A 14,994-nucleotide genomic window follows, 5' to 3' on the forward strand; every position below is an offset into this window, starting at 1 on the left:
ACCTCTCTATCCCAGTGGTAACCCTTGCAGTAAGTAACAAGCAACAGCACTCTCCTGCTGGGGGAAAGAGCAGAAAACTCTCTTGCAACCAGTCCTCAATGATGAGCTGCCACTACACACCCCACCAGAATGACTACAATTAATTAAACTGATGCCAAAAACTGGCAAGGAGGCAGAACAACAGGAACTCGCCTATGCTGCTGGGAAGGATGTAAAGTGGTGCAACCACTTTGGAAACAGATTTGGCTGTACCAACGAAAGCTACACAAGTGTATAGCCTATGACTCAGCAACTCCACTTCTAGGTAGTAATCTAAGTGAAATGAGTACAGATGTGAGCCAAAAGGCATCTAAAAGAGCATTCATGGCAGACCTATTTGAAATAAACGAAACCATAAATAACCCAATAATCATCAATAGTACCATGTATAAATGGCATAATTACAGTTTTTTCACACATTAGTACAGCAATACACGGCTACCTCCAACATGAATAAATCTAATCAAAATGTTGAACAAAAGAAGCTAGTTAAAATGAACCTATGAATTCATTTATTTGAAGTTTAAAAACAGGAAAAAACAGTGGGATAGAAATCAGATAGCAATTATCCTTTGGAGGGTACTAAATGAACAGGAGAAGGAGGAGGGAGGCTTCTGGAATCCTGCTGATGTTTTACTGCTTGATCTAGTTCTGGTTATATGAGTGGCTTCATGTTATAAAACTTCATTAAGCTGTAGGGGTGCCTGGGTGGCTCAGTCAGTTGAGTGTCCAACTTTGGCTCAGGTCATGATCTCGTGGTCCGTGAGTTCGAGCCCCACGTCGGGCTCTGTGCTGACAGCTCAGAGCCTGTAGCCTGTTTCAGATTCTGTGTCTCCTTCTCTCTCTCTGACCCTCCCCCGTTCATGCTCTGCCTGTCTCAAAAATAAATAAACGTTAAAAAAAATTTTTTTTTTTAATTAAAAATTCATTAAGCTGTACCTTTGTGATTTGACCCCTTTTCCATTTGAATGTTACACTTCAATTAAAAAGAAAAGTTTTGGGTTCCTGGGTGGCTCAGTCGGTTAAGTGTCTGACTCTTGATTTACATTCAGGTCATGATCTCACATTTCCTGAGATCCAGTCCCACATCGGGCTCCAAGCTGGATCCTGCCTGGGATTCTTTCTCCTGCTCTCTCTGCCCCTCCCCCACTCACATACATTCTCTCTCTCTCAAATAAATAAATAAACATTTTTAAAAAGAAACAAAATTTTACTTTAAAGAAAAGTGACTGGTATGGGAAATGTTGAACAGGTCAGCCTTGCTGAAGTGGTGAGAGAAGACTGAAGGCATGGAGCCAGAGCATGGAAGGGCCTTGAATGACACACCAAAGGGTTTATCCTTTGTTCCACAAACAGTGCCACCAATTGTTTTGTGTTGTTTTTTTTTTTTGACATAACTGTAGATTCATATGTAGTTGTAAGAAACAATATATATAAATCCAATATATCCTTCATCCAGTTTCCCCCAATGTTGACAACTCTCAACCTATAGCATACAGTCACAATTAAGAAATTAGCATTGACATGATCCACCCACCTATCCAAATTCCAGCAAGTGCACGCACTCATGTGTACATGTTTAGCTCTGTGCAATTTTATCACACGTGTATATTCATGTGGCTACCACCACAGTCAAGATACAAACTAACTCCCACCACAAGAATCCCCTGTACTGTCCTTTTGTGGAATGGTTAAACGAACAGCGGTGCATGTATACCATTGGACACTACTCAGCAGTAAAAAGGGATAAACTATTGATACACAGAAAATTATGCTCAGTGAAAAAGCCTACCTCAAAATGGTTACAGATGATACAGTTCCATTTACACAACATTCTTGAAATGACAAAATGATAGAGATGGATAGTGGTTGGTTGCCATGGGGTAGAGACAGGGGTTGGGAGGGAAGTGGCTATAAAAAGGTAGCATTGCAGGTTTTTGAACAGAGGAGTGATATGAATAGCACAGACCAGAGAATCTGGCTCATTCTAATGGCCTCAGCTCTGAGTTTCCAAGACTTAATCCTCCCACCCTTCACCTATACCACCCCGATCCCAGCCCTACTGCCCACCCCCCCTCAGTATCTGCCTCTTGTTGCTTTAATACCTAGTTAATTAGCAGTGATTTGGGTTTTGATTAAAAGGTCCTGTTGACAACAGATCCTCCCCACTGGCAACCCAATAGTTTCATCTGCCCAGTCAGTTCAGGCACTAACCCCTTTTTTGTTCTCCTGTAGACCTCCTAGAGGAGCTGAGAGTCCTTGGATATACTTAGTGCATTAGCTATCTTATGAATTTGCGAGGCTGTTTTGGGTTATTTCCCCCTCTTGCTCCTGTTTCTTCCCGGAATATTATTCTCTTAAACTGTTTTAAAAAACAAATATGTTGCTGAGGGGGGCTGGGAGGGTTGGTTAGTATGACATTTCTCTGTTATTTTGAAATGAGACCCATAGGAAGCCTTCAGGCACATGGTAAAGTCAGACATAATCCAGTTAGTTACAAAGCAGGATTAAAGGAGCTGATGATCTCGCACGAAGAGGCAACTCCCTTACACGCTAATGGATGGCACACTGTCCCCAGAAGCCAAATAAGGAGAGAAAGTGCATTTCATAAACACAATCAGGGAGAAAATCTATGCCCCATAGAGAGGCACACCAGGAACAACCAACCACTAAGTAGAACTTGAACTCTGCTTCAACACTGTGAGTCAGTCCTTCTGGCTCATCCTGCTGGGGAGGCCTTCCCTGAAGTAAGGAGACAACTTAAGATATCAGGAGGGAAGGGCTGCTTAGAGGAGGACATGTGAACTGGGTCTAAAGGCTGAGTAGTTTCCCAGGTAGTAAACGCAGAGTAGAGGGCAGTATACCAGACAAAGGGAACAGCATGAGGAAAGGCTTGGAGTAGACTGATGTGACAGGAAGTATGGCACACAGAGGGAAGTAGGGAAAGTAGAGGCAAGAAAAGTGAGGTAGCCACCGGATCAAGAAAGATCAGAAAGGGAATTGGCCTTTAAGTGATGGGCAAGCAGCACAAGTTTTAAAAACAGAGGTACGGGGGCGCCTGGGTGGCTCAGTTGGTTAAGCGTCCAACTTCAACTCAGGTCACGATCTGGTGGTCTGTGAGTTTGAGCCCCGCGTCGGGCTCTGGGCTGATGGCTCGGAGCCTGGAGCCTGCTTCTGATTCTGTGTCTCCCTCTCTCTCTGCCCCTCCCCCACTCATGCTCTGTCTCTGTCTCAAAAAATAAACGTTAAAAAAAAAAAAACAGAGGTATGACTCAGTACTTTAGAAAGATTACTCAAATGGCCCCATGGAAGCAGATAAATTACAGGGGTGAGATTCTGGTCTGAGAGATAAGTTAGGAGCCCACTGCCTTTCCTCATTCTCCTCACAAAGATTGAGCTAAAGAAATGATCCAACTTCCCATGAAATTTACATGTTAAGGTGGTTTGACTGCAAGAACGATCTTTTCTTGTTGGGACACAACTTGTCAAAACAAGGATCAGGGTTTTGTTGATTGAAAAAAAAAAGAAAAAAAAAAGCATTGAACATTCTCTACAAGGATTAGGGTCTCCCAGCTCAAGGCTGAAAGATTCAGGCCTTCCTGGGCATGTATGGTGAACCATCAGTAAGCTACAGAGCCAACCTGAGAAAGACCTACTGCTGTATCCAGTCTGGAGAATCAGGATGTCTGGACACAGCTGGCAAATGGGAAGTGGCTGACAGCTATCTGCATGGAGATAGGCTAAGGAGCTTCCTCAGAAGGAACATATTTTAAGTAGGCTTCACGCCCATCATGGAGCCCAACACAGGGCTTGAACTCACAACCCTGAGATCAAGATCTGAGCTGAGATCAAACGTCAGACACTCAACTGACTGGCACCCCAGGTACCCCATGAACATATCCTAAGGGAAGAAAAATCCTGTTAAGTTGTAGGAAACTCCTAAGGATGGGAAAATTCTGACCTCAGCCAGGTATCTGTCCTTCTAATTTGTCTCTTGACTCAGCCCAGTGGGATCGTGTCAGACTCTTCTGTCAAGCAAAAGGCTGTAAATAAACAAGCACCTTGGAGCTCAGGCACCTCTGCTTGGGGACCCTCTAACAGAGCGGAACAGAAGTAAAGAAGCCAGTCCTCCTCCATACACTGCTGGCAACTGAGGGCTGGGGGCAGCAGCCAGGGAAGAACTGCAGGAAAAGCCACAGCCATCTACACACTGGCACAGAACGGTGTCCCTGGCAGTGCCTCCCTTATAGCAGAGGTGTCCACCACAGGAATGCTCACACCCGGCAGAGTCCGCCGTGGTAGCACAGCATGAACACTGAAAGCAGTGCATATACTGTGAACTCATCAGAAACATACCCTAAAGGGTGGCAAGGCCCAGATGGAGCCTCTGCACAGGCAGTGGGGGGGCCAAATTAGGTTAATTTGCAAACCAGTGTGAAGGCATGATGACCTCACCAAAGTAAGTGCTCATTTGTCAAGTTCTGAATGAGTGTTGTTCATACAAGAAAATATTAATACTTGTGGGACAGTCTAATTTTAAAGCAGAAAACTTCATGAGGGTGGGAAGAAAACAATCTGACGTATCGCCTCTGTACATAACAGCTCTGAAGGGCAGATGTTTGTGTAACAACTTCCCCAGTGTTCCTACTGTTTCCGGTTATGTAAGTACCCCCTACTATCTCTGTTATTTCCCTACATCCCTTCTCAGAAATCAACCCATCCTATATTCAAATGTTTAGGTAACTTGGGATTTTTCAAGCACATCGTCATGATGAAATCCTGGAATATAAAATGTCAAGACCAGGGCCCTGGACAAGATAACAGGAGGAGCTCTTGTTTAATGGGTTGCCATGGTGAAAGGAGGGAGGTTGATGGAATTGAAAAAAAAACCTAGGAGAATTATTGTAGTGTGTGAGGTTATAAAATATTTGTGAAAGTCCCTATATCTGAGTTGGGCTTGGACTAGGATAAGTGCCCTCCTTGGATGTGGTGAACACTATGTAATCAGTAAAATATCCAAAGATTTTCCTGCTAAGACTCTCTGCTCCAAGTTACTTTGGGATCCTAAGAGCCCAACTTACTGATAGTTGCCTTCTCAACTGTTCTCCTCTTTTATGAGAACACTCTGAACCTAGATCTTTGCACGGCCGCCTCTTTAGCACACAGGTCTCAACTCAAAAGTCACCGCATGAAGGAATGAAGGTACTCCTAGGATATTGGCAATGTTCTATTTCTTGGCCTGAGTGTTAGTTAACAGGTTGTGTTCACTGTGCAGAATTTCATCAAGGTGTCCACGTTGACGTGTACACATTTTTGCATGTATGTTATGCTTCAATGAAAGTTTATTTTACAAAATAAGTCACCTCCTCTGAGAAGCCTTCCCTGATCATCCCATGCTCCCCACCCTCTGACTCTCATGTTAGCCTTATTTATTGTCTTCATGATACTATAATTATCTCAAATTAACTTGTCTATGTTTATGTTTACTTATTGATTTTCTGTCTCCTTCTCTAGAATATAAGCACCAAGAGAGATCAAGGACAATATCTGTCTTGTTCCAAGCTGTATCCCTATTGTTTATAACAGTTCCTGGCAAAGAGTAATCAAGAAAGAATGAATACATGATTAAATGGATAGCAATTCTCCCCCAGCCCTGTTGTGAATTATCTGCATACTTGGAATGTTTCTGAATAAAGAATGAAGATGTCTCCTTTTGTGAGTCACAGAAACCAAGGATTCTCAAGGTCTTTGAGAACACATTACACTCTGGTCAGTGAAGGATCATCCATTTCTTCTATTCCTAGTGGAGCAGCAAAGACCCTGCCCTGAAACTCCTGAGTCCTGGGACCCCCTGCAGGACGTGTGATCTCCCTAAGCTATGTATACTCACACCTCGTGTATACAGTGGTGAAAATATCCTTACCTCAGTGGAAGTTGTGAAAATTAAGTTAGAAAATTTAAAAAAAAAACCTTTTAAAATAATTTTAAGAGAAATACAAAACTATTTTTAAACAGACTATTATCAATATTATTATCTTGAGAATAATTCAAGGAATGGCTCTGCCTTCCGTAGAATTCACTTATTTTTCTTTATAGTTTGAGCTCCCCCTAAGATAGGCAAGGCATTATGAGGGGTTCAAAGATGACTGGGTCTCATTCCATGGAGCTCAACTACCAAACTACATGGAGAAGGTCAAGCAGTTGTATACAGAGTTTGTTGTGAATTTCTCCTCTATCTTGGGGTCCCTGTTACCAAGGGCCTGTGATTCCAGGCCAGGTGCTGGAATCACACTCATGCACTGAAACAGAGGCGGTACATGTCCTCGTGAAGTTAGCACAGAGTGATGCAGTGTGGTGTAGGTACTTTGAGTTCTTTTGCTTCAGGGTACTTCACACAGGGAAAGGGAGCAGGAAAGTCTCCCCTCCAGTTTCTCCTTCTTCTTTCTCTGTTACAACAATTGCAACTTGAACTAGCCACATTTCATGTGCTCAATAGCCACACACAGCTCATGGCCATCTTATTGGACCTTGCAGCTCTAGATCCTTGCCACTCCAAGTGTGGCCCACTAACCAGCTACATCTGTACCTCTGGGGGCTCATCAGAAATGTCAGATCTCATTTATTTTTAGATGGTAGTAAGAATAGATGGAAACAAAAAGGAATTTCCTTCTTTCTGTGCCTTAGAAAAACGTGTGCTTGTGTGTCTACCAAAAAATAAAAAACAAGGGCACCTAGGTGGCTCAGTCAGTTAAGCATCCGACTACTGATTTTGACTCAGGTCATGCATGATCTCACAGTTCATGAGTTCAAGCCCCATGTTGGGCTCCGTGCTGACAGTGTGAAGCCTGCTTGGGGTTCTCTTTCTTTCCCTATCTGCACCCTCCCCCTCTCAAAATAAATAAACTTAAAAATAAAAAAAGAAAAGAAATAAAATTAAAAACAAACAAACAAACAAACAAAAAAAACAGTGGCAGCCTGCAAGAAAGCATGAAAGAATTTTCTAGGACACTGGTCACATTCTGTTTCTTAATCGGAGTACTCATTACATGAGTAGATTCCATTTATAAAATTTTGAGCTATACACTCATGATTTTTATGTTTTTCTATATGTAGTTATACTTTAACAAAGAAGCTTTTCTAGTATGTGGCAAATCTGGCTATATCTCCACTGGCTACGATAAAGAACACCTACACTCCTCGCGTGTGTCTCCTGTACTCTCACACTACAGCCACACTCAGAATATGTCTGCCGCCAGGTGTGTATGGCTTTTGCCCCACACCAATCAGCTCTTTGACACCAGTTGGGCGTCCTACAATTTAACTCAATTCTGACACAATCTACCTGGAGAGATAGTGTCAGATCCCACAGATTAAGGGCTCAGCCCCACAAGACTGTCCCCCAACCACCACCACCACCACTTCAGATGTCAATAGGAAGCCATTTGTTACCTGTGCTTCTGACCAATGGGCTCTAAATGGAAGGTCCCTACTACCCATTCCTCAGGTTCAATTATTTGCTACAACAGCACACAGGACTCAGGGAAACACCAGCTTACTACATAATAAAAGATATAATAAAGAATACAGATGAACAGCCAGATGAAGAGATACTTAGGGGCAGATTTGGGGACTTCTGTCCCCATGGAGTTGGGTGTGGGACCCTCGATATGTAGATATGTTCACTAATCTGGAAGTTCTCCAAACCCCATACTTCTGCGATTTTTATGGAGACTTCATCACTTAAGTATAACTAATCATTAACTTCATGTTCAGTCACTTTCCCCTCTCTGGAAAATAGGGAGCGGAGCTGAAAATTCCAAGCATCTAACCATGGCTTGGTCTTTCTGGCAACCAGAACCCATCCAGGAGCCCACTGAGAGTCATCTCTTTAAAACAAAAAATACTGCTATTACCCAGGAAACTATAAGGGATTTAGGGGCTCTGTGTCAGGAATCAGGGTCAAAGACCAAATATTAGAAACAAAGATACTCCTAGTGCACTTATCATTCGGGAAATTAAACAGGTTTGATTTAACATATTTTTTCTATTATTTCACAGCTACTAATAAAAAATACATAAGACAAGCTTCTACAAGATGACCCTAATTGCTGATATTTTTAATTGGACAGTCAAAAGATTCCCCATTGGCTATAAGACTGACCTAATGGATATTACCTATTTTGCCAATCAATTCAAATTTCTATTTTTCTGTCACTGTGGAGAACTGCTTACATCCTTATTTAGGTAGAAAGTTCCTGATTACAATTCTCTTGTGTTAAAACAATTTGTTAACCCTGGTTCCTGCTATAATATACATGATACAGACACATAAACAGAGTACAGAGAAGTCAAATATTTTCACTTATTTATGGGCACTGATTCTCTCATTCAGAGCAAAACCATATGCACAAAGTTCATAAACAATTAGAACTGAATAAATGAAACGCGAGGCTAGTTAATTAACTTGGAAATTGATTTATCCCTCAGAATGGCCGAAAGTTTACAAGGTTCTCATCAAAGCTTTAAGACATGAATCAATTAGGTACATTAATAAAACTTCCTACTACTGGTATCAGTTCAATTCTACACATATGTGCCCTTGGTTGTGCTTATCTCTGTGCTGGTTATTAAAATAACTACAGGGGCGCCTGGGTGGCGCAGGCGGTTAAGCGTCTGACTTCAGCCAGGTCACGATCTCGCGGTCCGTGAGTTCGAGCCCCGCGTCAGGCTCTGGGCTGATGGCTCAGAGCCTGGAGCCTGTTTCCGACTCTGTGTCTCCCTCTCTCTCTGCCCCTCCCCCGTTCATGCTCTGTCTCTCTCTGTCCCAAAAATAAATAAAAACGTTGAAAAAAAAAAATTAAAAAAAATAAATAAATAACTACAATAAGTCCAATGTCATAGCTCTGCCCTACAGAGCCAGCTTACCAGGCAATCCTGCATGCCAAAAGTCAGTTGAACTTCAAATAACTAATGGTAAGCATGATTAGTATTAACCGGGTTTTAGTAAAACAATATGAAATGACTCATTTCCTGATATTAAAAAAAAGTTATTTATTTATACATTTCTCCCTATTTCTACATTCTATGTGTTTTCCCGAAATACTTCCAAATGAACTAAAATTAAATGTGTGCTTTTACATTTCCTGTGGAAAACAACTAGAGAAGTCTTTGGAAATTGCCTGAAATTTCACCAATTCCTTCAAAGCCTTCCCAAGAATCAAAGAAACTTCTGGAAATTTTTAAATAAATCAATGCGTGCTTTGTTTTTCTAACCACTGGCTCAGAGTCTGTGGATCTTTTCTCCAAATGGGCTCATGATATCACAGGTACCAATAACCACAACACCTAAAAAACAAACAAACAAAAACAAAACAAAACAAAAACCCAAGTCAGTTCCTTCTGAAGGGAATGGAGAAAACAGTAAGCCCCCAACTGTATTTGCTCTAGCACTAGCAGCCAAGTAAGACAGCAGGACCATGTCCATAGGTGTTTGATGCACTTGAAGAACTACAACATTAGATTAGTTATAGTTTCCAGGAAAATGCAATAGCTGTAGCAAGCACCTCTTCTTTCACCCTTCTCAATGGCCCTTTTCCTGCAAATGAGGTAAAAATCACATTGAATTGTGTTTTGAACATATGAGAAGAACTTGGTAAGACAGGAGAAATGCTTTAAAAAGCAAGGAGGAGGCAAACAGCGATTTCAGGGGACCACTTTCCAGGGATTAGAGCTGCATTTCCAGATCTTGACCAGTGGTTGGGATCCCCTTCCAGGTACAGAGTGAGTAAACCCCACTCCTGACCTCAGAGAGGAATTGTCAGGAGAATAAGGGAGAGTGCTGCTTCCACAGAGGTTTCTGCAGGTTCTAAATTCAATGCCTACAAGTAACATATGTGTGTATTAGGTCAAGTTAAAGAGAAACAGGAGTAGAAAGTAGGCTAGAAAATGTGCCCTTCCTAAAGGTATTTTAAAATATTCGTTTATAAAAAGAACTCTATACAGAAAATCTTCCTATCCCATATCCAAATTCCCCTCCTTTCTTACCAATAGAACTCAATTTTTATTAAGGGCAGAAATGACCCACTTAAAGACTACATTTCCCAGCCTTCCTTGCAGCTAAATGTGGTCATGTGACTATATTCTGGGCAAAGAGATAAGTTCTACTGGCAAAGAGGAGGAAAGGAGTGGCTGATGAGAGAACCAAAAGTATTTGCCTCAGTCCCCAGCCTCAAGGAACCTACATAAACTGAGGAAGACAGACAGGTGCATAACACAAGTCATAATGTGTATTATATTCTATTGTGTACAAGAGGATATAGGGATCCCAAGTAGAAACTACTCATTCAAATGCTGAGGGTATTTTCCTAGTGTTACGTAAACAAATGGATTTTAGAGCAATGCCTTGTCACCAGCTGTGTGACTTTCAGCAAATGGTCTACCTCTCTGAGCCTAGGACATCTCATATTTGAATGGAAAAATATATCCCACCTCCCAGAAATACTATGGGGATTCAGTGAGGTTAGTCGTTTAAAGTATTCAGTATGGCAAAAATCAAATGGTAAATAATCTAAACCTGACATGCCCCATCCCATTTTTTTTTCACATACTTTGAGAACTAAATGCCATTTTGCAGGGCCAAAGAAGTTCAATGGGGAGAAGGATGAGGTCTGATCATCTGTTTATCTGCTTTCATTCATAGGACAATTTGATTAACCATTCACTTGCACAGGAATCTTAGCTTCTGCCCTCTCACTGAAACCAGATCTTGTTTGGAAAAGTGGGAACTTCTTCTCCAGTAATAAAATAGTCATTGACATAGTGTCACTCATGCCCATCTGAGATGCTGGAGCTGTTCTTGCCCCATCATGATGCCAAACATGCCAAGTAGGACCAGGGAGTAGGGAGCAGGGAAGCAGGGTGTTCAAGAGCTTTGCAGTCTGTTTTTATGTATGTAGCAAGTGTCTCATACATCACTGTCTTGGTTTATGAGAAAAACTTAGCCAGAAAAATCATCTGTGATCTTCGGGGAATTAGACAGTGAGGGAATAAAACCAGGTTATTGAGCCTGGAGTAAAGTGTCTCTATCTGTAGTTTTCCTCCTGCACCCTCAAATTACAGGCATGTTTTCATAGGGAAAAACACAAAAAGCCTCCCTCCAGGACTGTCCAGTGTGGGATTCAAGAATCCAGCAAGGACCAATCAAGCCAACTCCCACATTTGTATATTTCACTCTGACAATCATAAACCAGCTTTCAAAAACCAATTTCAGGCTACTGTATATCAGCTCAACAACATCATGGTGGCACCACCTGTAAGCCAACAACGATTTCAGCAGCATCACCTTCTCTGTCCTAAAGAAGGGTCTGTGCCTTGCATGAATAGTTTATTCCAGTGACTTAGTGATTTCTTTACATGTTGAGTTGGCAGCAATCTCTCTGCTCCCATCAGGGCCCCCGCACTGCCTTCGGGATCCCCCCAACATACATACATCCACTTTTCCAACTACAGCATTGCTACACTGCTCTGCTTTACTTATTGGGCATGTACATAAGGTTTCATTTGAAAAAATGTTAAAAATCCAAAGTTAAAATTTTTAAGAAGGATTGTTTTCTTTACCCTTAAGGTTTTGAAAAATGGACAATGGGGAAAAATGAAAATATTAACACTGTTGTTAAAAACCGTGGGATTTACAAATAATATTTTGAGAATAATGAGGGCACTTATTAGGGGTGCTAAATCTGTCAAGTCTTTAGCCATAGTGGTACATTTGGCTAGTTAATTGTGTTTTCAACCATGAAAATTAAAAAGCATATATGAAATGTCAGAAAGATAGCATCAAAGATTGTGGCTAAAAGACAAGGTATAGGAAACCAGAGTCAAGACCAGAAGCAGAACTCAGGATTTGACTAGACGGCCGGGCTGCCCTGCAGAATTTATCAAAAAAAGCCCAGCGCTTGCTGGCAGAACCAGTTCCTGACATTAAAACAGAACCAGAAGAGAGTAACGCCCATTATTTTCATTCGGTCACTGCTGGCCCCCAGGATTCCTCCTTTGAGGGAAGGACTTTTAAATTTAAACTATTCCTTCCAAAAGAATACCTGACAGCAGCCCCTAAAGTACATTTCAGGACCAAGATTTATCATCTAATGTAGACTAGTTGGGAAGAATATGTTTAAGATATCTTGAAGGATAAATGGTCCTCAGCACTGCAGATCCACACAGTTCTGCTATGGATCCAGGCTTTGTTAAGTGCTCCCAATCCAGATGATCCATTAGCAAATGATGCAGCGGAGCAGTGGAAGACCAACAAAGCCCAAGCCATAGAAACAGTTAGAGCATGGACTAGGCTATATGCTATAAATAATATTTAAAATCGATCTGATGATGAAGTGTGCATCGCTTCTCCTAATCTGACAAGACTTACTCCTTTTCTGTTTGCATTTAATGGATACAGTCTTATACAGAATAAAAGCTCAGACATTTCAGTCCTTTGGTGATTAATGCACAATAGCAAATCTATGTCTTGTCCTGATTCACTGTTGTAAAGCATAAGCAAAGGCTAGAGGTACCATCAGGATTGCTGTGGCCCCTCTCTGCTTTTATTCATTTCCTCCACTATGGGTTAAGTATAAAGTACTGTGAATGAAGGTAGTTGTCAGAGCTAACTGCAAGGGTGTGGGTGTTTTTCTTTAATATTTTTTTGAGGGAGATAGGTAGTTTTATTTTAATCTTATGGGCTCCTTTCCCCCCTTTTATATGGTGATCTAATTGCATTTAGTTAAAAGCAGCTAAGCAGTTCTTTAGAATATGCTCTCTAGCCAAGTCTAACTTTATTTAGATGTGGGAGATGGACAAGCTTGACTGCTTGAACCAAAATGGTAACATTAAACAAACACCACAGCCCTCACTAATAACGCTGTGGCTTTGCTGTCAAGTGTAGAATCCTCCCTTCAAAAAAAAACTTGTGACCATTTTGTATGGCTTGTCTGGAAACTTCTGTAAAATATTTTTTGTTATTAAAAAAAAAAAAGACAAGGTATATAATGGGAAAAGGACAAACTCTTTAATAAATGACATTGGAAAAACTGGGCAGCCACATGTAAAAGAATGAAACTGGACTTCTACCTTACACTGCACTCAAAAATTAACTCAAAATGGATTAAAGACTTGAATATAAGACCTAACATCACAAAATTCCTATAAGAAAACATGGGCATAACGTTAGTCTTGGCAACAATTTTTTTAATCTGACAGCAAAAGCAACAAAAGCAAAACTAAGCAAATGGGACTACATCAAACTAAAAAGTTTCTGCACAGCAAAGAAACACCAACAAAATGAAAAGGCAACTAATGAACGGGAGAAAATATTTGCAAATTATATATGCGATAATAGCTTAATATCCAAAATACATAAAGAACTCATACAACTCAATGGCAAAAAAATTTCAATTTAAAAAATGGGCATAAGATCTAAATAGACATTTTTACAGAGAAGACATATACTTGGCCAACAGGTACATGATGAGGTACTCAACATCACTCATCATCAAGGAAATGCAAATCAAAACACAATGAGCTATCACCTCACACCTGTTAGAATGGCTACTGTCAAAATGTAAGAAATAAGTGTTGGCGAGGATGGGGAAAAAGGAGGGAACGCTCTCGCACAGTTGGTGGAAATGTAAACTGGTGCAGCCACTGTGGAAAACAACATGGAGGTTCCTCAAAAAATTAAAAACAGAACTACCATATGATCTAGCAACCCCACTTCTGGTTATGTATCTGAAGGAAACAAAAACACTAATTCAAAAAGAGATCTGCATCCCCATGTTCACTGCAGCATTATTTACAGTAGCCAAGCAAGATATGGAAACAACCTAAGTATCTATCAATGGGTGAATAAATAAAGAAAACGTGACGTGTGTGCAGATATAGATACAGATACAATAGAATATTATTCAGCCATAAAAAAGAATGAAATCTTGTCATTTGCGACAATATGAATGGACCTTGAGGGCATTATGTTATCTGAAATAAGTCGGAGAGAGAAAGACAAATACTTTATAATCTAATTTACATATGAAATAGATTATTAAAAAAAAAAAAAAACATAGATACAGAGAACAGATTGGTGGTTGCCAGAGGCAGGGGGTGCGGAATGGGCAAAATAGGTGAAGGTCAAAAGATACAAACTCCCAGTTATAAATAAATCATGGGGACGTGATGTACAGCATGGTGACTATAGTTAATAATCTATACTACAGGGGCGCCTGGCTGGCTCAGTCAGTGAAGTGTCCGACTTCAGCTCAGGTTATGATCTCACCATTTCTGGGTTCGAGCCCCACGTTGGGCACTGTGCTGACAGCTCAAAGCCTGGCACCTGCTTCATATTCTGTGTGTGTGTCTCTCTCTGACCCTCCCCTACTCATGCGCTGTCTCTCAAAAATAAACATTAAAAAATTTTTTTTTAATAATAATAATACTACATTACATATTTGAAGTTGTTAAAACAGTAAATCTTACGGGCACCTGGGTGGCTCAGTCAGTTAAGCATTGACTCTTCATTTCAGCTTGGGTCATGATCTCCTTGATCTTGGGTTCAAGCCCCACATCAGGCTTGGTGCTGACAGTGCAGAGCCTGTTTGAGATTCTCTCTCTCCCTCTCTCTCTGCCCCTCCCCTGCTCAGGCTCTCTCTCTGAAAATAAATAAACTTAAAAGTTCTCATCACAAGAAAAAAATTTACAACTATGTATGGTAATGGATGTTAACTACACTTATTGTGGTGATCATTTCACAACATATACAAACACTGAATCAAAATAAAATCAAAGACAAGAAATTACTTTCGACTTACATTTCAGCTACTGGGTTTACAGTCCTCACCTTATATAGCTCTGTTTTGGGTGTGTTGAACTTTCACATAAGCTTTCAGGAATGTAGATATGTATAAAAGG

At 40.9% G+C, this 14,994-nt stretch overlaps 1 protein-coding gene across 1 annotated transcript; it reads left to right on the top strand.

Moving 5' to 3' along the window:
• Positions 1-151: 151 nt before the first annotated feature.
• Positions 152-12,410, top strand: LOC101088887 (ubiquitin-conjugating enzyme E2 N-like). The gene is given in 2 exon segments (XM_045042721.1): positions 152-271; positions 11,970-12,410. Coding segments are annotated over 2 exon segments (561 nt in total).
• Positions 12,411-14,994: the final 2,584 nt, after the last annotated feature.

Source organism: Felis catus, chromosome D4 (genome assembly GCF_018350175.1).
Source record: "Felis catus isolate Fca126 chromosome D4, F.catus_Fca126_mat1.0, whole genome shotgun sequence".
Classification (NCBI taxonomy): domain Eukaryota; kingdom Metazoa; phylum Chordata; class Mammalia; order Carnivora; family Felidae; genus Felis; species Felis catus.